This window comes from Sinohyriopsis cumingii, chromosome 1 (genome assembly GCF_028554795.1).
Source record: "Sinohyriopsis cumingii isolate HCF-2022 chromosome 1, ASM2855479v2, whole genome shotgun sequence".
Taxonomy (NCBI): domain Eukaryota; kingdom Metazoa; phylum Mollusca; class Bivalvia; order Unionida; family Unionidae; genus Sinohyriopsis; species Sinohyriopsis cumingii.
Window position 1 is genome coordinate 165550733 of NC_142961.1, and position 25999 is coordinate 165576731.

General features: G+C 34.8%; 1 protein-coding gene and 1 pseudogene across 1 annotated transcript in view; one reads left to right on the forward strand and one right to left on the reverse strand.

Moving 5' to 3' along the window:
- The window catches only part of LOC149808313 (fibrocystin-L-like), a 171334-nt gene that overhangs the window by 119684 nt on the left and 25651 nt on the right, over positions 1–25999 (reverse strand). The window contains exons 10-16 of the mRNA XM_089966857.1: positions 17894–18043; positions 14175–14335; positions 10803–11033; positions 8674–8804; positions 3150–3310; positions 2866–3023; positions 1697–1781 (exon numbers count right to left, since the gene is read on the reverse strand). Of these exons, the coding sequence (XP_089822983.1) occupies positions 1697–1781; positions 2866–3023; positions 3150–3310; positions 8674–8804; positions 10803–11033; positions 14175–14335; positions 17894–18043 (1077 nt within the window). The remainder of the gene's footprint in view (positions 1–1696; positions 1782–2865; positions 3024–3149; positions 3311–8673; positions 8805–10802; positions 11034–14174; positions 14336–17893; positions 18044–25999) is intronic.
- Positions 21365–23455, forward strand: LOC149808314 (uncharacterized; annotated as a pseudogene).

The window sequence follows — 25999 nt, forward strand, 5'->3', positions numbered from 1 at the left end:
AGTACTGCAACACAGGTCAGGTGGATTGTATTTTGACTTAAGTCATGAATTGGGAAAATGTCACTAGAGAGGTATTGCGACAAAATCGTAATAGAGTTGTGGAGATATATATAAAGTCAGAATTTATTCATTCCTAAATCCTATTTCCTAGTACTGTTCTTGTTTTAATATCAATCTGCAGATGTATTTAATGTTGTGTTTAGAATTTTTTGAGATGAATCATTTATTTAAATTATTTATTGGAATTACAAAAAATTGTGAAGGTCCGGACTATAGTAAATATTTTATGATTAGTGTGACTTCATAAAAAGACATTCTAGACAATGTCATTGTGATATATCAGGCTAGTTGGCACTTCAACATACTCAAGGATACTGGCACATCAGCTTATTTAGAACATGGATTCATTTGGAATACTATTTTCTTTTGGATTTGTGATGTAACTTTAAGGATTAATTATTTTGGACTTATTTCATAATATTAAAAGTTCCTATTCAAATTTCCTGTTAAAACTTAAAGAATTAAACATTTACAAAACATGTTGGTTTTGCTTCTTTCTGTAGAATTGTCACCAGAGCATGAAATATAAGTCACAAAGGCCTATTTTTGCAGGAAGGATGTGGTACTTAAAGATGTATTTCCTTTCCAAGTTTCATTATTATTGGTAGGATACTATATATATATACATATATATATATATATATATATATATATATATATATATATATATATATATATACCATCATGCAAAATTCCATATGGTCATGAACTAAACACAAATACTTAACCAAAGCCAGCAAAAGGTGAAATATAGGTCACAGTGAACTTCCTTTGTTGTAAAGGTGTGGTATCAACATACATGCATCCTATAATACAGTTTCAGAACTCTAGCATGAAAAGCAACTAACAAATGAACTCTAGAAACAAACTTTAACCACTCAATGAAGCAAAGAATATGGGTCATAGTGACATAATGTTGTAAGAAGGGTTTAGTACTTGTCATGATGCATCTCCTCACAATATTCCAGGACCCTCATAATATTCCAGGATCCTAGTAATCACACCATTTACATAATATACCAAGCACCTATGTAGTCACAAGTAAAACACAAAAAGTTAACCAAAGCTAATGAAATGTAAAATATATGTCAAAATGACCTTCCTTCATTGCATACAGTCATCTAGTTTAATGATTCTTTCATTAACAGTGCTTGAGAAATAAACTTAAGGTATACAATTTAATTAAACTGAAGCGTAAAATTAGGGTCACAGTGACCTGTATTTGTGATAATTGTAAATTACTTATCAAGATAAATCTGCTCAGCAAGATTCATGATCCCAGGTACAAAATTATATATACTGGGCACAAAGAAACCAGTAATCATGAATTAATGCAATAATAACTTTAATGAGAATGTACAAAAAATGCATGTATATGTATAGTTATTCCCCTAGCCCCTTCCCCAAGGGGGAAATGCCATAAAACCCACTCCAAACTGTTGCTAATGAGCTAGTAAACAGAAACATTGAGCTGTAGTTAGGCTGTACATATGTGTATACTTTTACATGTACCAACAATTACACCAGGGATAGCTAAAAACTATGGCGAATTAATTAATTTTATTTATTTGTTAATTGATAATAAATTCCACTTAGATGTATTTATGGCCAACATTTACAACAGGACATGGTGTACCTGATTTTGTTTTCCCATTGAAGGTTACACTGATTGTTCCAGTGACAGGTGGTGATGCTGCTGCTATCCTTGAAACCACATTTGCCTAGAAGCAATGAGAAATAAAGAAAGATTGACATCATGACATGTAAAAAATATATAATGTATATAAAATCACCTTCAAAAATTATGCAAAATGATCCACATTACATGATTATGCACAATTTTCCCTGATTTTCTTAGTGGTAGTAAAAGTAGGAATCTTACTTCAAATTTCATGAAACACAAGAATTCTGCCTGCTCTGCCATGGCATATTCCAAACATCCAGCAAAGTCACTGCCATGGCATATTCCAAACATCCAGGAAAGTTACTGCCATGGCATATTCCAAACATCCAGCAAAGTCACTGAAGCCTGAAAGGTATGTCACCATAACCTGTGACAAGCAGCAACCTCCAAGATAAATAAACCCATCAAATCCCATTACTGTATATGCAACAGTGTCAGAGAAAATGAGTTCAGTACAAGAACTTAACAGTGATGCTTACACCGATATTAAAGGTAATGCTGCTTGAAAAGTGATATCAATGTCTTAAGCATGCTTTCCATAATGTCTCAAGCATGCTTTCCATTGAAAAGTGACATCAATGTCTCAAGCATGCTTTTTGCATTGAAAAGTGATATCAATGTTTCAAGCATGCTTTGCATTGAAAAGTGATATCAATGTCTCAAGCATGCTTTGCATTGAAAAGTGATATCAATGTCTCAAGCATGCTTTGGATTGAAAAGTGATATCAATGTCTCAAGCATGCTTTGCACTGAAAAGTGATATCAATGTCTCAAGCATGCTTTGCATTGAAAAGTGATATCAATGTGTCAAGCATGCTTTGCATTGAAAAGTGATATCAATGTGTCAAGCATGCTTTGTAGGCAAGATAATAAACCAAAAAATAAAGAATAAGCCTGACTATCCAGATCAATTCAATATGGCCGTCTGCTCTGAACTGAACCCATGATCCTCAGCTTTATTACATCGCAATTGGTATTAATGATATATACAAAAATCTGCACATTCAAACTAAACAGGTGTCCTTCTAACAGTTCAGATAAATGGATTTTTACTATACTCCTTTTTTAACATTTGTAGTGATTCAGGGGATAAGAATACATTATCAAGTACTTTAACATACCTGACTGTTGGTGAGCGTGAAGAGTTCAAAACCATTGCCACAGTCAAAGGGTTTCAGATCAATGGAATAAACCCCAGCTGTGGTACTTGTCACTGTTACTGTATCAATAATGGCCCCATTTGGTTTAGCAGCCTCAAGCCTCTGAAGGTTGATTTCAGCTTGAAAAGATCATGAATTTTTTATTTTATATATCATCAGTACTGAAATGTTGGTGAAAAGGCACACAATCTAAATCATAAATTCAAAACAATGACTCTTTACTGATCTTCAAGTAGTAAACCTACCATAGTCTGTAGTGGTTTCCTGAAGGCTGATGGCCAACATGTCAATGAAAATGTCCATTTTATCTGAGTCTCTTTCCACTGACACCTTCTTTAGGACAAAAGTGAAGTCTCCATGTATGTTCTTCAGCCAGGTATACATGTTGATACACTCATAATGCCAGCTGTACAAGAATGAAAAGAAAATAGCTACCAATTATATCTAATTCTTTTATTCTCTGAGTATCTTGAGATGATACAAGTTTAAGTAATATCTACACAGAAGCGATCTTGACAAAAATGACAAAGAATCATAACTGCTTCAAAGTAATTGAGGTCATATGTTGCCAGCTGAGTAGATCAATAAATTGATATAGATCAGGAAATAGATACAGACCACGAAATTGATAATTTTAACAGTGAAAAGAAGAACTCCAAATAATATGCTGAATGAATGCAGATGAAATGAATAAATGGACACAAATGAAATGCATACTGAATGCAGATGAAATGAAGAAATGGACACAAATGAAATGCACACTGAATGCAGATGAAATGAAGAAATGGACACAAATGAAATGTATACTGAATGCAGATGAAATGAAGAAATGGACACAAATGAAATGCATACTGAATGCAGATGAAATGAAGAAATGGACACAAATGAAATGCACACTGAATGCAGATGAAATGAAGAAATGGACACAAATGAAATGCATACTGAATGCAGATGAAATGAACAAATGGACACAAATGAAATGCATACTGAATGCAGATGAAATGAAGAAATGGATACAGATGAAATGCATACTGAATGCAGATGAAATGAAGAAATGGACACAAATGAAATGTATACTGAATGCAGATGAAATGAAGAAATGGACACAGATGAAATGCATACTGAATGCAGATGAAATGAAGAAATGGACACAAATAAATGCATATTGAATGCAGATGAAATGAAGAAATGGACACAAATGAAATGCACACTGAATGCAGATGAAATGAAGAAATGGACACAAATGAAATGTATACTGAATGCAGATGAAATGAAGAAATGGACACAAATGAAATGCATACTGAATGCAGATGAAATGAAGAAATGGACACAAATGAAATGCACACTGAATGCAGATGAAATGAAGAAATGGACACAAATGAAATGCATACTGAATGCAGATGAAATGAAGAAATAGACAGAAATGAAAAGCATATTGAATGCAAATGAAATGAAGAAATGGACAAATGAAATGCATATTGAATGCAAATGAAATGAAGAAATGGACACAAATGAAATGCATATTGAATGCAGATGAAATGAAGACAAATGAAATGCATATTGAATGCAAATGAAATGAAGAAATGGACAAATGAAATGCATATTGAATGCAAATGAAATGAAGAAATGGACACAAATGAAATGCATATTGAATGCAGATGAAATGAAGAAATGGACACAAATGAAATGCACACTGAATGCAGATGAAATGAAGAAATGGACACAAATGAAATGTATACTGAATGCAGATGAAATGAAGAAATGGACACAAATGAAATGCATACTGAATGCAGATGAAATGAAGAAATGGACACAAATGAAATGCACACTGAATGCAGATGAAATGAAGAAATGGACACAAATGAAATGCATACTGAATGCAGATGAAATGAAGAAATAGACAGAAATGAAAAGCATATTGAATGCAAATGAAATGAAGAAATGGACAAATGAAATGCATATTGAATGCAAATGAAATGAAGAAATGGACACAAATGAAATGCATATTGAATGCAGATGAAATGAAGAAATGGACACAAATGAAATGCATATTGAATGCAGATGAAATGAAGACAAATGAAATGCATATTGAATGCAAATGAAATGAAGAAATGGACACAAATGAAATGCATGCTGAATGCAGAAGAAATGACAAATACAATAGAATAGACATAAAAAAAACAAATGCATTTCATGAATTCTTTTCAAGATCTATTTACCTGTATTTTAGCTGACACTAAATATGCAAGGTTGAAAGCCCTTCTGCACGATAACCCAGGATCTGATTCTTTACACTGACAATTGTTCACTACTTATAAGTTATGATATTGGTTGAATGATGCCAGTGATATTATGACATCACCACCAGCAGCTGAGTCTGTACAAAATGAAATTAAATAGAAATAAAATTTGCTGATAATTATTTTACAACTGTATTTTTTACATTTATTGCAAATGTGGTTATCAGGAGTGTAAAAAATTGGGGGGGGGGGGAGGACTTGCTTGGACCAATCTTTTAAACTTGCATTTTCTGAGTTCATAATTTTAAGAGAATAGGTAAGAGGAGGACAAAATGCATCCAACCTCTACCAATGTCATACTCAGTGTCATATTCTACCAATGTCATGCTCAAGATTAAGGCTGTGCTTGCATGAATCATGCCTAGTACCTGTCTAGGCAGCTACCAGTGATCCATTGAAATTCAGTTCACTCCTTCACACATACATGTCATACAAACAGAAGCTGGAGAAAGTAGACTGGACATGTCATGCTCAAGACTGAGGTTGTGCTTGCATGAATTAGACATAGTAACTGTTAAAGCAGTTACCAGTGATACAATGAAATTAAGCTCTCTCCTTCACACAGACATGTCACATAAATAGAAGCTTGAAAATATAGACAGGACATGACAAACAAGTGGGGGGCCATGAGTGGCCAAGTGGTCTAAAGCGCTCTCTGTTATGGATCACTGCCATCTCACCTCTGTCTGCATGGGTTCAAGTCTCGGATTCGGCCAATGTGGGTATGTGAGAATGCTTACCAGTAGCTGCTCGTGGGTCTGTGTTTTTTTTTTTGTTTTCCTGGGTTATTCGTCCACCATTAATACTGGCCGCCATATATTGCCTATCGCGTGCTGAAACATGGCGTTAAACCCCACAACAACAAACAAGTGACTCCACTCTGACTTGAAGTGAGACCTTACATTAGAAAGTCAGGCTCCTGAAAATCACTCATTTTTCATCAGCTGAGATCTTGAGTCATATCTTATCTGACAGGAGTTCAGAGTTTGCTGATTTAATGACCCTTTTTAGCCATGAGGCTAGTCATTCTGTCTTGCTTTGCTATCTTAATCGGTAGGAAGATCATCTGATGGACACCAATGACATTCTACATGCACCTTAGATGGCATCTGAGAATGCCACCTGGGTCCAGCACCTTGCTTCTCAACAGATCACACTATTCTTTGAGACAAATTCAGGTTGCATGCTGGTATAACTAAGCTGTTGGAATGAAACTGCATACAGCTCAGATACAATGACAGTACATGCAGCTCACTCCAACTCTACAAAGAAGCTAGTGCTATCAGGAAGCAAATCTTGTATGATAACTACCTAAGGGAGAACAGAGAGGGACTCAAATGTGGGTGAGTTAAGACATGTCAAGACCAAAAAAGTTCCATTTAGGGAACAAGGGGATTTGCAGGTCATGAATACTGGTCAACAGCTTGCAAAGATCCTTGTTGCTGCCAATATCATCCATTCTATTGTTTTTGGTTTTTTTTATTAACGTAGCCTTAACGGTTTTTCAGTCATATTGCTATTGCTATTATGTCTGCATTGTGGCAGTTTATAGTGATGCCTATCACTGGGGCATCATGTCGCAGACATGTAGCATTATGTCCCCCAGTCACCATATGCTGACACCAGGCTGACCAGTCCTAACACTAACCTCTTAATGCTGCGCGCCAAGTGAGACAGCTGTTAGTACCATTTTTGTAAGTCTCTGGTATGACTTGGCCAGAGATCGAACCCACAACCATCAGGTGGATGCTCTAACCATTAGGCCACCTGAGTGGTCATTCTATTATGTCTAAACAGGTCTGAAATCATGGAATGATATTGCTTGGCTAAGATTGGTGACATGTCATTAATGCAACAACAGTCTGTTAAAAGCATCACTTCCCATTATATGCCTTCTGAGAGGGTCTTCACACATTGAGCAATTCTCCATGCTTGAAGCACAGAACTCCTTTTCATGCAAGGCATCCCTGACAAAATTCAAGCATGAACAACAAGTGTCCCTGGACATGAATGGAATACCAACAACCTCAGGAGCTTGAGCAGCATGGGAAATGCAATGATTTTCTGGGATATATCTGCTGGAAGATCATGCAGATCCCTGACCCTGGACCCATACTTTGTGTGCAAATGTGCCGAAATTTCCCAATGACTGCACAGTTACATTTTGGCATGCCATATTGTCACATACCAATTGCAGACTCTCCACTAATAATAACATATTTAACACAGAAAAAATTACCTGGAAGAGGGTAATAGTGACAAAAATGTTGTGAAAATCTTACTACTGAAAAATTGCACTTGCCTAGGAATGTCAGGCACGTGACCAACAAAAAACTTGTTGGGTGGGGCCCCGAGTGGCAGAGTGGTCTAAAGCGCTCTCCGTTATGGATCACTGCCATCTCACCTCTGTCTGCAGCAGTTTGAGTCTCAGATTCAGCCACTGTGGGTATGTGAGAAAGCTTGCCAGTAGCTTCTTGTGGTTCAGTGGTTCTTTCTGGGGTTTTCCTGGGTTCTTCCTCCACCATAATACTGGCCACCATGTATAGCCTATCGTGTGCTGAAAAATGGCATTAAACCCCACAATAACAACAACAACTTGTTGGGTTATCAATTGAAGAGCCTTAGTATTATTTATTTATTGTAAGTAAAAATGCTGTTTGAATTTTATACATTTTGTATTTCACTAAATAATACTTTTAATTCAACAAGATATGAAAGCAATAGTTCCCTCCATTAATACTATCACAAATGGGAAATGCCAGCTTTGGTAAATGCACTACAAATAATAATGTACAATCAGAATGCATCTCTGAGGCTGAAAAGCAAAAAGAAATCATAGCTGAAATGCAAATAGAAAGCAATTAAAATGCAGAATTAATGCAAATGACATGTAAATGAAGCACAAATGAAATGCAAATTTGGTAAAAATATCCATTTTGAAATCTGTAAATAAAGATATCAAAAGATAAACATACAGACAGAATGAACAAATAAAAGACATACAGACCAATAGAGATACAAATTGTGTAAACCAGTGCATCAAAGATTTGTGCAATGTAAAATATTTGGAAACAAATTAATGTGGAGTCCTTGCAAGTGAACTAAATCCAGGTAGAAAATGTAAAAAGCTGAAAAAATCCTAAATGAGATACTTGCTTTGTCTGAAAGTAAGTCAAGCAAGTAGCAACTTCATGCAGAAACGGTCTTCACCTACTTTAGCAATGTACTGGCTAGGTTAGTAATTGTATAAACTCTTCATTTAAATCCATTTAATATGGCAAATAAAAAGTGTATAACAATGTTTAATATTAAAGTAACAATTAAAAAAAATCAATGATAATTCTTAAATGAAAAAAATTTTACTACAAGGTGTCTTAAAGAACTGAATATCTGAACATTGTTTCTTAACAATTTGCTGTAAATAATTTGGAAACAATGTGATGTTGTCCTTTGAATATACTCTACGTACCTTGTGAACTCTTGAGAAAACTGGTGGTCAAATGATTTAGTAATGGAGCCCACTGTAACTCCAGATGCATCAGTATAAGTGTAGGTCAGCTTCAACCAATTCTTTAGGAGGCCTTTATAGGCAAAACACAGCTGGAGTGAAATGGACAAAAATGTGAATGGCGATGGAGTCTTAAGTATGTGATGTGAATTACTGCACAGTTAACACCCTAGACTTCACAATTACTGCATGGTGAACACCCTAGTAACTGCAACAATTTTATAACAGAAAATCATTTCTTAAATTTACTTTCATGCAGAAATAGCAACAAAGAAATGGTCATAGTTCAATGCACATTTAAAATTCTACCTCAAATTAAGGTTTCTAATCTTTCTCATTGCTTGGTTAAAAAAAATGAATTTATCATGGAATATTCTGCAGGCATCAGTTGAAAAGTCATAATATCTGAAATTTTCTGGATAAGTCTTGCTTTAACTCTAAAATAACTGGAGGATTTCCACAGTTTTGAGCAAATATTCAACCCATGTGTCAAGAATAAAATGTTTCCACATGTTCGGCTTGAAAAAAGATAGTTTTGAGATATTTTCCAATATCTCTAAATCTGAATTTAAGGAGAAATTGTGAGAGAAATTTAGTGAAGCTAGGCCAGGACTGTAAGATTAGAATTTCAGAAAAATCAATGTTATATTTGATAGCTCTATGTTGGTGAGGAATTTGGCAGTACTGATGTAATCTTGGAGATAATGAAAAACATCATAGAAAGATTAAGAGACAAAAAGGGTTTCACTGATTTAAAGTTTGCATGATTTTTAAGGTATGTTGAGTAGGCAAATTTTAGAAGCAGTTGGAAGAGGTGGAAATAGGTGAATAGAGGGCTTATGAAGTCTACAAGGCGGGAAAAGAACCTTGAAGAGAAACAGGAATGGATGGAATGACAAAACAGTTCATGGGACAGATAACAACCATGATCCTAGCATGAATAACTACATTTTCAAAAACAATTTTTGTTACTGACAAGTTGGGTATTCAGCAGCAGCAGTTTGTTCCATGAAAAAGTGGTGTGAATGAGTAAGAAGGGACAAAGAAAACAGGCCAATTGAACTAATAGCAATTTGTGCGAAGGGCTCCACACACTACTTGTTTGCTGAGCCTTAAATAGATGGACATGTGCTGTAAAACCAAAGTTAAAAGACTGGGTATTAAGGGGACATAACTTTTCTAAATGATGATGTGGGATACTTAAAAAAAGAACTCATTCAAACACTCATCAATATAAAACTTCCTACCAAATTTTGATGCAATCCAATATTCTTTACCAAATTTAGATAGTCGATAAGTAAAGAGAAAATGATGGGCAATAAGGGGTTGTAACTTCTTCCAAATAATAAAATGAACACTAGAAATTATTATTTTCAAGATCTCATTAATATAAAGCTGCAAGTCAGATTTGGTTGAAATTCATCAATCCTTGGTAATGTAATGCTGCAGACTCTTTTAGCCACAAGGACAGATAAATAGGGAAGGGACATAACTCCTGTAAATGACATTGCAGAAAGCTGGAAATCAAACTTATTTAAGGTCTCATCAATAGAAAACTACTTGTCCAATTTGGTTGAGACTGATGTTCCTGAATAAAGTTAAGCTGCAGAAACTTAAGTTAGAAACTCATTCAAGGTCTCATTACCATAAAGCCTCATACTAAATTTGGCTAAAATCCAACCAAGCTTGGGAAAGTTATGATGCAGAGACTGATGTCAGATAGACTATGAGGCAATAACGTCTTTAAATGATGTCAAGGAATGTTGGGAATCTGTATAATTCAAGGTTTCATCAATATAATGCTGCATACCAAATTTGGTTCAAAATCCTAATCGCAAGCAAACCATCTTACAAGAACCAAACTTTTGTCAGATAAACAATTTGATTACTATGGAACTCCACAAACTTTGCTGTGCCAAGCAGTAATTACTGGGGTATCTTAAATATTTCTAAAATGCAGCAGGTCTTATGAAGTCAGGGGGACTTTGTTGAAAGAGAGGCCACCACTGATATGTATATTCATACTTTATGACAATCTGGCATTGACTATAACTGTGCAATCTTGACAGTGTTTTATAAAGATAGCATACCCATTGATATTTAGTCTGTGTGATGTAGGTCAAACCCTGGTTATCGTTCTTCTCAATGATCACAGTAGGGTTCTTGATAGAATAATGCCCACAGAAAGCTTCAACTTTCACCCACTCTCCATTTGATGACCCAGTGCCAGACTCAAAATTTTCAGCCAACTTTGCATTGGCTGGTGCAGTCAATGCTGTGGGACATCGAGCACCAAACACTAGCTCCAGAGCTGCCTTAACCTGAGAAAGGATAAATTAATTACTGATGATGTTATCTGTCATCTCAGTATGTTTACAATTTATTAAGTGTTTCATGAATGCATTCTAATTATGACTGATAAACCGGATATCTGCAAGTTTTTAATAGAGATATGGATATATTTATTAGTAAAGTGAAAACATTGCACTGACACCAACGGAAAAGCACAAAGTGAGAAATACAAAATGTTTCCACTTCCTGCATGAAATATGTTTCTATATCTTCTCAATAAAATAGACTGTCTTTGAATTAAATATATTTTAAAGCAAAAGCTGTCAATTTGGGTGGACTTTTTTTCCATTTTGTGCAAATGCAATAAATGCTGTGCTGTGAACAAGATATTAAGAAAAACGGAGGAAAAAAAATCAGAAAGTAAACTCATATATAAAATTACTAGATTTCTTTCTTTGTTATATGTTCCAGTGGCCTAGTGGTTTGAATGTCTGTCTTGGATGTGGGAGTTCATGGGTTTCAACCCCAACCAAGTCGTACCAAACACTTATAAAAATTTTACTAACAGCTGCCTTGCTAGCTGCTCAGCATTAAGAGGTTAGTGTTAAGACTGGTCAGCCTGGTGTCAGGATAATGTGACTGTTTTGAACATCATGCTACATGTCAGCAGCATGATGCCACATTGCTAGACATCACTATAAGTTGCCACAATGCAGACATCATAGTGATATGACTGAAAAATTGCTAAAAGCTATGTTAAAAATCAAAATCACATACACACATTCTTTCTTTGTCAGAATACATGTTAGCTGTGACATTATTTACAAAAATGTCTGATTAGCTCTCTGAAAGTGATGGCATTGGTTTGTCGAACTGATTCAGGTTCATCACTGAAATGTTTTAACAGTTTGTCAGTGCTGTAGTTTGTGCATGTCAGCTTCAAAAATGTCACATGACTGTAGTGTAAACCTTAATCTAAGTAGCTTTGAAATATCACTTGACAGAAAAAGTAATCAGATATTCCACCCTGGATTAGAAATTATACAGTCCAATAGATGGTTTATGTTATACATTCACTAGGGTTTATGTTCCATGGGAAACATACTCTCAGGGCAGTCTTTACTTCCCTTCCTAGCTGTATTGATGTCTTGTATTTAATAAATAGTGTAGAATGCCTTCATCAGTTATTCTTCAATAATTAAATAACATTATAATGATCAGACATGATCTTCAAGCAATACTGAACCAAGGCTGCAATAATAGATCTGCACACAAATTACACATTTCCTAAATCACATTTCACAAAAGTGTCACAGAATTTAACTGTTACAGATTCATTTTCACCAATCTCCAACTCAATGTAACACTCTAGGCATCTGAACAAAATTTTTTCCACATGTTTTTCAGTATCCTCTACTCTTATTTTCTGTGGGATTTCTTTTTTTAAAACAAAATACCAACTTTCCTCTTATGATTTTACTTTAAATATCTTTTGGACTTTTTTTTCTCAAACAGAGCAATCATTTGAAAAGCCTTGTTTGATTGACTCACACTCCGGTTTCACATATGTTGATTGGTTAATCACACAATGAGGATATTTTGGTCTTTTATAGGAAAAGGAAAAAATCACAAAACATGGTTAATTCATTGACAAACGTTATCTCTGGATGAATAACAGTAGTTCCAAATGTGATATTGCCACTATGGCATTAAAAATGGTAAAACCAAAGTTGGAATGTCAATTTTCTCCCACTGATACATTTGAGTTATCTCATTACAAAATGTATAATAAAAACAGTACAACCTATCTTGCAAGACCACCCCTTCTGCCAACCAAAATTGATCTATCAAGACAGGTGGTCTCCCATAACAGTTTTGTGCAAGATTACCATTATTCAAAATGCAATAGGTTTCAAATGGGATAATATTCGTAATTGTTGTGCATGCATTTTATTTTTTAGTCATAGTTCTTGTTAAAGTATTGCAATTTATTTCAACTCAAATTTTAAACAAGAATGATGATATATATATATATATATATATATATATATATATATATATATATATATATATATATATATATATATATATATATATCATAAAACAATTGGCAGTTCTATTTTAAGATCAAGTTTACATGTAGGCTAGCATATGAATTGCAAAATTAATTAAGGTAATATTTATTTATCCTGTCTAAAAGTTAACTTGACATGTCCATAATTTCAGGCTTACTTCAAATGTAGCATAAGAACTGCACAGTTAGCTTTGATGAGGCTTAATCATCCTGTGTATAAATAAGTGGCTTTGATCAGGCTTTTGGGGTAAATATGGAATGTATACATACCAATAAATTAAATCAATACAGTTTTAACCCATTCAGAAACAAAATAAATTATTTAAGGACAAAACCAAAATGTTTAATTCACTGATGACATAAAGAGAATAACTTTTTAACAAAGGGTGTAACAGGCTGCACGCAAGTGAATAGAAATGGATTGATGTGTCTCGGAAACAGGAGGTCATGGGTTCGAACCCCGGTTGAGTCATATCAAAGACTTATAAAACTGGTACTAACAGCTGCCTTGCTAGCTGCTCAGCATTAAAAGGTTAGTGTTAGGACTGGTCGGCCTGGTTTCAGGATAATGTGACTGGGTGGGACATCATGCTACATGTCTGCAGCATGTTGCCCCAGTGCTAGACATCAATATAAACTGACACAATGCAGACATCATAGCTGAAAAATTGTTAAAGCTATGTTAAAAATTCTAATCACACACACACACACAATATCTTTTGTAAAACAAAATGAAACTGTGTAATAATCAAAATTCCTCAAATACAAATATAACATTAATTCAGAATGATAACCCTGATGATGACCACAATGCAAGCTGAGGCAGCTCAACTGGCACTGCAGACTTGTAATCCAATGATCATGAATTCAACACCCACTCTGGCCAGTCTGGGTTGGCTGCCTAATTGTGTCCTTGTAAAAGGCACTTAGATCCCATACCCTTTTCAGTATATTGTCAATAGTGTGTTGAATGTGCTGTTAAAACCATTACCAACAACAACAAGTTAAAAAAAACACCCAAGGGAATGTTTTATCTATGTCTCACCATCTGCAATATGCTGGCACCTAATTACGAAGTTAAATAAAGAGACATTACCTGATCAGTGGTTGCATTGCTGGTGAAGATGCCAGATGGAATGCCCTCCATTGCAAGAGATATGGTGAACATATCTGAGACTCCATTTGTTACTATAGTAACTTGGGCTGTAACATTAGGGGTCCCTGCCACAGTCCTGACTTCTATTTTATCAAAGTCTCCTGAAACAGATTATTAAAATAATGAATATACGATGTCACTAAGGTAAGGTCATAAAGAGAGGACCATGTACCCAATGTCTCGACATCCAAAAGAGTAGACTTTAATGAAAACCTAACTACACAGTATTATCATTCATATTTGACAATGTTTTAACTGTTCAATCACATACACAAACGTTACATAGAAAGATAACCTGAAGCTTTCATTCTCACACTAAGAACTTCATCAGCAGACTGATTTTTCAATCTCAACTGACTGTTAACAGAACTTTTGCTAAGTGATGATAAAAGATTGTTCCAGATATGGGACAGGTTCTAACAGTCCCCTCCCTCCCTATTCAGCATCATTCTGTGTACAAAGATGTAGAACGATTCTTTAACCACCTTTCAAACAAGTAACAAGACTGTTTGTGATGTGCTTGAAGTGCACATACTTTGTGTATTATGGAACTTTCTACCTTCAAATACATGGAGCTACTAAAAGGTCACCAGTGTGAATTTATATATGGAACACTTTGAGTTGTTAGCACTCACCACAGCTCCCCATCCCCCATGTTAGTGGTACAAATATGTTGAGGACACACGCACTAAGTAGAAGTTATAATATGTAACAGATCACATTAAAAGCACTGATCCAGATATTAAATTCAACATTGAAAAGGAAAAAAATGGCAGATTATTTTTTCAGACACAAACATCGTCAGAAACATCAATGACACTATGAAAATTACAGTTTCTCATAAATATATGTATCCAACCAGTATCTTGATTTTTACTCACACCATCCATTAGATCAGAAACTTGGGGTGGCCAGAACATTATATCATAGAACCAAAGTTGTTACATCTGAGCCCCAAGATTTTAAACTAGAATTAGATCATGTCAATGCTGCCCTCATTATTATTATTATTTCACCCAAACAGGTGATAAAAAAGGTTTCCAACAGGCTAAATGCTAGTCCTAATGACAATGCCAGGAAGATTAGACCAACTGGGAAAATAGAATCAAAAGGTAACATCATCCTACAATATGTAAAAGGGACTTCCAAATGCCTGAAATGCAACAACGCAAAATTAATGTGTTTTAAACCGTACCAGACCCTAAGACATATGCTAGTTCACCCAAAGGATAAGTCTGATAAGAAAGATATTTGTGAACCTATCTATTACATTAAGTGTGATGGACAGGGTGAAAGTCAGTGCCATTACAACTATATTGGGGGAAATGGAAAGCGCACTGCAAGTGAGATTTAGTGAACACAGAAGATCAAGTTCATTCTCGTTTGAAGTATCATGGCACATCCACAATGTTTGCCTTGAATATATCGTAACTTGGAATTCAGTAAATATTTTAGATCAAGTAAAAGCCTGGTTTGAGCAAGGGTTAAAGAAATGATCTACATCTATGCAAACAAACTGCACTTGAACAGGAACAGGGGCTATTACAACCTGCTGCAAATCTGGGAACTGTTAACATTGCTCACCATTTCATCGAGTGATTTTTCAGAGTCAGTAGAGGTTTAAGCTAAACCCCAAGCAGCTTGAAAACAGTGACCCCAGAAGTGTACATAGTATCTGTCATTATCATCTGATGTTTCTTACAGGCTTTATTACGAAAAACAAAAACAAAAAAGTCAAATAAGTGTTTGCCAAGTTAAAAGCTATATTGTCTTAAACTAAGTAATGGAAAGAAGCAAAACCAACAAGTTATGTAAAATTCAACAAACAATTTCCCTGAAATAGAAACTGAAAATTTAAGATGAACTTGCAGTATTGTGACTTAAATATTCAAATGATCCTAAATGTTCTAACGCAAGTCCAAAAGTATAGAATGTTCTTAATGAATTCCAAGACTCTTGAATGTGCTGATATACTAACAGTATTGATGTATCACATTGATCATAATCTAGAATGTCTTTGAATGAATCCTCAATAATCCCAAAGCAGTGTTTTAGTCCAAAAGTTGATGAGTACTTTGCAATTCCAATGATTTAAATAAATAATTCCTCTCAAATAATAACTGAATGCAAAAATAAAAGTGATGCCATGGACTGATATTAATACAGGAATAAATAGTTGTCCACCCAATCCTTTATATACAGACTGTCACCTGATTTATTACAAAACAAAATGCCAATAATGTGGGTCACTTTCTTATCAAACTTTTAAACAAGTTTGTTTCCAGAAAATACCAAACTGGTAAACAAGGCCAGGTTTTGAACTTCAGTTAAAACAAACATCATAACAAAAATCAGGCATACAATAGAATTTTGCAAGTAAAAGGCCAGGTTCTGAGCTCAAATCCAAGTAAACATCTTTAACAAAACGATAAAAGTCAGGGTGACTGAAAGTCAACCCTCAGTCATGGACAAAGGTCAAGCACACAATTCAAAATCAAATATACCAACAATGACCTTCCTCATACATTATTTTCATCATCACAGAACTCATTCAGTGTTAAATATTTCTACTAAAATGCTGGAAAACTATGACTTTCTTTGCAGCATAAATGTCCAGCATGATTATGGCATGACAGTGTACAAGAAGGATACGCATGTCATCAATATGGTTTGATTAGCACAAAGCACAGAAAAGTTGATTTGAAATTGCTCTATTACCAATTTGTGCACATGTGCATAAAATATTAAAAGATTGATTATTTCTGTAATTTAGGCCACTTATCCATAACACAATATTATATTTTAAAAAATGGTAAACATAAGAGCACCATACATGTCTGGAAATATAAATGTCAAAATTAAGTAGTTTCTTGTCAGCCTAAAAAACTAATGTATAAACAAAGCAGCAATGAATTAAATAATTAAATAAATTTAAATTTAAACATGAGAATCATGCAGCTTCTGTTTTCATATTAATTCACATAATAAACTGCGTTCTAAGTAGATAACATTGCCAGAATGTTTGCCACTATCTGACTAATCAATAAACAAAAAGGTGGGCATAATTTCTGGTAAACGTTCTGGTTAATCAATAACAGAAACCTTGTCATAATAATTTCTGATAAACCTTCTGACTTTATATATCAGTTGCCATAACTCTTGCCACAAACCTTGTCACACAATCTGGCAATGTTCACCAGAACTATCATTTGCATACAAAGTGATTTAACCACAAAAATAGGGGCCATGAGTGGCTGAGTGATCTAAAGCACTCACTGTTCTGGATCACTGCCATCTCACCTCTGTCTGTGTGGGGGTAAGTCTCAGCCTTAGCTAATGTGGGTACATGAAAAAGCTGGCCAGTAGCTTCTCATGGGTCAGTGGTTCTTCCCAGAGTTTTCCCAGTTTCTTCCTCCACAAGTTATATTGGCTACCATATACAAACTTTCTTGCGCTGAAAAATGTTGTTAAACCCCACAACAACAACAACAACATCAACATAACCACAAAAAAGGTGCAAACTTGCAGCTCATAAACCAGAAGAGTTAATCCAAATGCCCACATTTTCAAAAGGACCTGTCTTGTGTGAAAATATTTGTCTTAAGTACTATCTTCTTGCATAAATCAAGAACAAAAAAGGACTGCACATAGGAACTTACCTCTTTTGGAATTGATGGTGATCATATATTTGACTCCATTAGTAACAGGGGTAGATACAGCTGTAAAAGATTCTGTGCTATCCAGCCAGGGGAGACTATTCAGGGCTGCCATCACATCCTCATCACTTGTGGAACCAAGAGCAATTGGGTCTACATTGTAAAAGAAAAACATTGTATATTTACTTTTATTAAATAGGTGCACACTTTCATGGATTATTTGATTACAACAAATAAAGAATTTAAAGACACCAAATAAATGACTCACCTGTGAAGAAAACAGGACCACTTCCCCCCCTCTGACAGCCATTTCAAATAAGTACAAAAAAATGCCATTTTTGGAAGACAATAATTAACTCCACCATGGATAATTAAAGCAATAAAATGTTGGTGTCCCTGTCCTTATAACTCACTATCACAAAACAATAATTCTGAGGAAGATTTAAAACACGGGCTGACATCTGGATTTTTAACTCCCATCCTGTCTTTTTAGATGTGCTATTGTAACAAACACCAGGCTTCTAAAGGACAGCACTGTCTTTAAAACTACAAAACAGTGAATACAGTTAAGTTACTTTGGATGAATGAACTCGTTGTCTCATATATCTGCTTCACTGTGTAAATTAAACAATACATGTAATAATAAATTATATTCAAATAAAAGTATTCAGTCTTGAATTAACTGCAGATTTCATGGTCTTCTTTTTCCAATTTCCACCAGCAAATTTTATGAAAGCTGCTTCTGATTTTATTCATTCAAATTAAAATGTCTTTTCACAAAAAATTTCATACATTAATTTTTTTTATAAACTTCATTTCCATATAACTTGAGATGAGCTTTTGTTTTTTAGAAGTATTATTATATGAGTCTATATATAGTATAAATCAAAATTAGTTTAATTAATTCAATGCACATACTGTGTTTATCAATCTTTATCAATATGTATTATCAACTATTCAAACAACTATGGACAACAATGGACAAAAATTTGATCTAATTAAGGAAGAAATATATACCTGATGTAACCACAATGAACATAAAATCTATCTTCAGTAATATAGTACTATGCACTTTAGTTGTTGCTGTGTGGTTTAACACCATTTTTCAGCACATGATAGGCTATACATGGCGGCCAGTATTAATGGTGGAGGAAGAACCCAGGAAAGCCCTGGAAAGAACCACCGACCCACGAGAAGCTACTGGCAAGCTTTCTCACATACCCACATTGGCTGAATCCGAGACTCGAACCCACGCAGACAGAGGTGAGATGGCAATGATCCGTAACAGAGAGCGCTTTAGACCACTTAGCCACTCTGGGCCCCATGCACTTTAGTAAGGGTGTACATATATTTTGGTAAGTATCATGCCTACCATGTATACTCTCCTGTAACTTGAATCCACCTGCAAATAACATAGACCCTAATATGCCAATGCATAATGAGGTAGCAGATCAGTGTCTATGTTGTTTGTTCCACTGATTACACCTGACTAACAGCACAGACTCAGATCTACCAACACATTATGCTATGTGAGATCTGGGACTATGTTGTTTGTTCCACTGATTACACCTGACTTACTGCACAGACTTAGATCTGTCCACACATGATGCTATGGCAGATATGGGTCTAGTTTTTGTTCCACTGATTACACCTGACTAGCTGCACAGACTCAGATCTGCCCACACATTATTCTATGGCAGATCTGGGTCTGTGTTGTTTGTTCCACTGATTACACCTAACTGCACAAACTCAGATCTGCCCACACATGCTATGGCAGATCTGGGTCTATGTTGTTTGTTCCACTGATTACACCTAACTGCACAGACTGCCAACAAATTATGCTATGGCAGATCTGAGTCTGTGCAGTTGCATTTGGATCCCACTTATATGTGAATATATCCAGTATACTTTACCTGTGACAAATGGTAAAGTGAATTTCACCATCATTAAATATGGTGGATGGAAGAAACATCCAAATGGCTATATTGTAAAATAGATCTTTTAAACTTGAATCTCACCACTCACTTTATAATCGATATGATTTAGGTTTCACTTCTAATTGAAAATTGACTGAGAGTTACAATTATTATCCAGTGCTTTCTTGTTAAAAGATAATGTAACCATACCTGCATTTTCAGGTGAATTATGACATTGTTTAAGTTTCTGATGATTACTAAATATATTACATTTATTTTGATTTACAATGTGACTAAAAGATAAATTATTTATTTTTGACACCATGATCCATATATATATATATATATATATATATATATACACACACACACACACACACATATACACTGTCATACACTCAAATCTGTCAATAACAGCCACCCATGGAAAAAGACCAAAAAAAGACCTAGTGGTGACTTCTAAATGCAGATTCACCTTTCTTGAGCATGGACAAAAATATCATTATCATCATTGTTATTTTTATTATTATTATTATTATTATTATTATTATTATTATTTTATTATTATTATTATTATTATTATTTCAGGCAAAATATATTCCCCATACATATTTATCAAAAATATATTCTGGCAGAAAAGGGTTTCATTCAGAGATTTTTCAGAAGGCCACGAATAGTCGAATGGTCTAAAGCGCTCATCATTGCAGATCACTGCCATCTCACCTCTGTCTGTGTGGGTTCGAGTCTCAGGTTTGGCAAATGTGGGTAGGTGAGAAAGCCTGCCAGTAGCTCCTCATGGGTCGGTGGTTCTTTCTGGGATTTTCCCGGGTTCTTCCTCCACCATTTATACTGGCTGCCATGCATTGAGTATCTTGTGCTGAAAAATGGCATTAAAAACCCTACAACAACAACATAGATTTTTCAAGCTTTCCCTCTGTTCTTCATGTTATATATTTGTGTTTACTGATACAGTAAGGAGATAGCTAGCTCCCTATTTATTAATGCCCAAGATGGTCATCTTGTAAGTTCTGTAACAGACTTAGGCCAAAAGTATAAGTATCTACTGAATGACTGACAGGTCACCTTTGTTCATAGACTTGTGAGTTGAACCACTGCTCCCATTATGTATTTACTATCAAATGCACACAAGGTTTTGCTCTAAGTTTGTGTTCTTGCCAGATTTGGCATACATTCCTTGAAAATTTGAAGCAACATAACACCTGATATGAAATAGTGAGATTAATGTTGGTCCCACTGCTATTCTTAGACTTAAAGGAGTAACCTAATTATTAAATGCCTCAATATTTTCAACTCAAACATGGATTATTTTGAATGAAGATCTGGTATGTACAGTGTGACTATCTGTTCACTTTTCTCTGACTGCTAAGTCATTTTATTGTTGTTGTTGTTGTAGGGTTTAACACCATTTTTCAGCACACAATAGGCTATAGCCCTGTTCAAAAAGGGTTGTTACCTCCTCTGATTTATTACCTACCCTTGCATGCTCTTCATAAATAAAGATAAAATTGACCTGTTCACAAAATTTTGGGGATCAAAAATGGCAGATGCAAAACCTGATGTATCTGAGAGAAAAATCGCTACAGTTCATAGTTCTTACAGACATTATTGTTGTGTATGCAGCAATTACAGAGGGAAATGTGTTAACAATAGAATAATTGCATTACATCGGTTTCCAAATGACAAAACGCTGAAAACCACATGGCTGAAACACATCCGGATTGTGAGTCCCAAATTTGTGTTCTCAGAAAAGAACGATCATTTGTGTTCAGGCCACTTTAAGCATGGAATGTATGAAAGAAAATCACCGGAGAACAACTTGCCTTCGCTTTTTATTCTGCAAGATGGCAGACTGAAGCAGTTTGAAACAGCTTGGGAAAGAAAATTAAACTCAAAATATATTTCATGGCTTGCCAACAAAGTTTTCCGGGTGTTATGTGTTTCATTTGTATTGTTTGTTGGCTTTTATCCATGATTATATGTTATGCTATGCTCATTTTAGAACTTTTAGGACCATTTGGGATTTAATGCACAATACTGTAAGTTCTTTTTTATATTTTCACTTTGTATTCTAGGGAAGTAAATTGTTTGTTGAAGTTTACAAAACTTGTTGGTTTTCGCTTATTTATTATAAGACCATAAAGTCTAACATCGGGGTACTTTATTTAAACTGTTGGAAGTTAGAAAACTTAACTTAAAAGTATTGCTAATAAAAATAAAAAAAACGTAATAAGATTATTTGCAAATAAAAATAATGCATGTGTCAACCATATTTTTTCTTTGTTATTGGGCTGGGACTTTTGGGCAAATTAATCCTGTATGCCTTCTTGCTGGAAACAATTTTACATACCAAAAAACAAATAATATCTTTGAGCAATTTTTTAATAGAACAATTTTTCTTCTTTCAGATCTATGAGCAACAACAGCAAGTCAAAATTCAACCAGAAGTGGAAGAATCTACACCAGAGGAAGAGGAGTATTTTAACACACCATTTTAATCAAGGTGCAACAGTGAAAGTGTGTCTTTTATGTTACATGATTACAAGGGACGTATTTATGATAGTACAATAAGTTCACGCTTTAATAAAGAAACACAAACTGAAAATATTGGAGTAAGTTGTATGACACAAACTGAAATGACTTTTAAAATGCAAAAACCTAAAATATCAAGGATAATTGGTACACAAAATGACATTTTGGTGACAACAAATGAAGTTTGCATGCAAGTTATTAGGCCAGATTTGACCATTGAAGATATTAAAAGCAATGAAATGTGTATGTTTTATACACGGCAACCAAATGTAGACACATTCAATCTATTTTTCAGTGAATTAGATGATGCTGAGATAAGAATTCACCATAGTGGCAATGGCAAAAATCAAGGACGGCCAAGATCACTAAGATTAGTTGATGAATTTTTTCTTGCGTTGATGCGACTAAGACTTGGATTACTGCTGGAAGATTTCGTGTGTCCAAATCTACTGCCAACAACATTACAAGTCGATGGATTTCTTATCTTTCTATAAAACTATCAAGCCTAACACATTGACCAATGCAGTCTACAGTATTGTCAACAATGCCAAGGAAATTCAGATACAAATATCTGAACTGCAGAGTTATTATTGATTGTACAGAATTTTATACCAAAACGCCAGTCATTAGGTAATAAATCGTTAATGTATTCACATTACAAGTCGCATATACATGGAAGGCATTGCTGGGAATCAGTCCATCAGGAATGATAACATTGGTGTCTGACTTATGGTCAGGAAGCATCAGTGATAAACAATTAGTTACTAAATCAGGACTTCTGGACTTGTGCCAGTTTGGTGATGCTATTATGGCTGATAAGGGCTTTCTGATATATGACCTGACAAGTCCAAGGGGCATTCATCTTATAATTCCACCATTCAAAAATAAAAGACTTCACTGCCGTCAAGTTGAGGAAACAAGGAGAATTGCCAATCTCAGGACTGATGTGGAAAGGGCAACAGAAAGAGTAAAAAACTTTCATATTCTTCAAGGTATTTTGCGAATTACTCTTTCACAACAAGCTTCAAAAATTTTAAAAATATGTGTTGGACTGTCAAATTTTCTACCACCACTAGTCCATGATGGTGATGAGAACTGAACTTTGCTGATGAGAAATATTACTACAGTATTATGTGGTTATTTTTCAAATGATTGCCAGATTTTGGTGCTTTTACTTCCATGCTTATAACAATGAGTTTATTCAGTACACTTTGTAGCTTCCATATTTTGAAGGACAGTTATGCACCAGGTTGTTCTATGAAACTTATCACGTAAGTCATTGTTTTATAATACAATGAGTATTAAAAAGTGTCAATACATGTTGATAATATATTTCAGGTTAATAAATATATTCTTGGTCAGAATATATTGTTTCCTTTCTTTCTATTTCGTTCATTTACTTAACTATTTGTGTGGATGGACAAGTTGGGTTTTTGACCTATTGATAGTATGACAGAAACTGACAACCAGTTATGTCTAAAGATTGCTGTAAATGAAACAGATGGTTGTACAACTTGGGTTTTAAGGCCAGTGGACAGTATTTCAGCCATTTATAGCTGGTTAGCTTAAATCTGAGACAAATTTATGTCACAACAGGATTTGAACTCTGACCTTCCAATCCAGAGGCAAGGACCTAAACCATGAGGCCACCATATCTCACAAACTCAATGTACAGTATATGAGATTGCTGGGGGGTTATAGCAGTTGACAGTCAATTTCATCTAGCAAAACTTGTCAACTGGAACTGAAAACAAGGATCTTCTGATCCAAAAGCAATTACCTTTACCACTGGTCAACAACTGCCCAAAACAAGTAACATTAAAAACATACATAAACTCTTTTTTTGGTGCAAAAAAACCCTGCAAACATATACAAAAAAATAAGCACGGAAAATATTGATATACATTTAGATAAATACATATCCATACTAGAATATTACATTTAAAGTGATACTGAAAGCATATGGCATTCCTTATTCAAAATTTCCTTTTCTCCACCAATATATTTTTCATGCAAATTTCCATATAAGCCACTAATTGAACATGATTCACTGTCCACCTTAATGAAGACTTTTTCCATGCTTCACTAGCTCAGAAAATAGTTCCGGAATTACCGCTTCCTTGTAAAATGAAATACGTCTAGGCAACATGTTGTCCCATATGTCCTTATTAAAATATATGCGTTCAGTGGAATGACCTTTCAAAGTCCACACAAAAAAATCGCACCACTTTCTTCCAGTCAAACCCATCTGACCTTGAACTTGAAAATAGTATGAATGTTTTCTTTTCAGTTGCACATGTCCATTAACCAATGCACAAAAAAAAAACATTTTATCATTACAGGCTTATATGGGTGACATTTCCCATGATTTATAGGGGCATTTTATTTCCAGTAAGCCATTTTTATCTGAATATTTGTCACAACAGTCTATACCTCTATCTGGACTTGTTCCAAGGTATGGATAGTGTGGCGAAACAATTAAACCACTTCCATACAGCTTCAAGTTTTTGTGTGTTATTTGTATGTCCTTGGCATAAACTCGTCTGGTTGCTGCTTTGTGACTTTTCCCCCAATGTGTTGCGGCTGTTTTAAAACGGCTGTAACCCATAACTGTCCTGAATGCACTTTCAGGCTTTGTGTCATCCCATTGTTTGCAGATGACCCCAAAGTTTGAACATGTCAACCTGCCTGACCTAGCTTCCTGCCAATTACTTCTGTTTGCTTTTCCTTTAATGCAGTTTTCAATAATTACACTTTCTGCTTCACTACATTTTAACATTTGAAAGTAAGTTTGAAATTGTTCACCACATTCCTTCAAGTTTGCCCTATCTGAGTACATAAAATTTACATTATGCAAAACTGGCATGTCCTGCTTTTTGTCTAAGCCGTTATCAACACAGCAGATATGCTTTCTATTTACAATAATTTTGCAATCCACTTATCTTACAACATTAATCAGTGCTTCAGACTGAAATTGAAGTTTTCATTTTGTAAGGAATACATATAATGATCTGAATCCCAAACTATTATTATACAGTAAACAATGCAGGAAATTTTCAATTAGGTCAAATCTGAGCAACTAAAGGAAACCTTTGACGTCAAAATCAAGTTCACATCTAATATTTCATATTGAATATATTTAGTAGTCATCTGTGTATCCCCCACCCATCCTGAAAAAAGGATTGAGAGGGTGCTATAAGAATGATGATTTACCTTATGTATATTTACTCCTTCAACGAATTTCTAAGCAAAAGCATGGTTTTATTCTAATTCTTAAAATAACAATGGGGAGATTGTCAATTTAAAGTTACACTGACAGACTGACTTTTGTTTGGTGAATACAAGCAATAGTAGGCATGTTCATGCATCAAATCACATTAACACATCTGTACTTAACAAATGTATTTCTTGAGAAAACAAATGGTTCTTCTGCAAAGTTGATATGCTTTTTTGAGTGACCACTTTAAGCAAGAAGAAACTACTGTTTGGTTAGAAAACACCAGGTCATTGACTACAGAAAACAGGTGGCCATTTAATACATTACTTTCATGGAGAAAATTTCCTAGAGGCAATTGCTAATGGCCATGGAGATCAGATGACCACTGCATAAAGGCAACCATTATGGCAAGTTTGACCATGCACC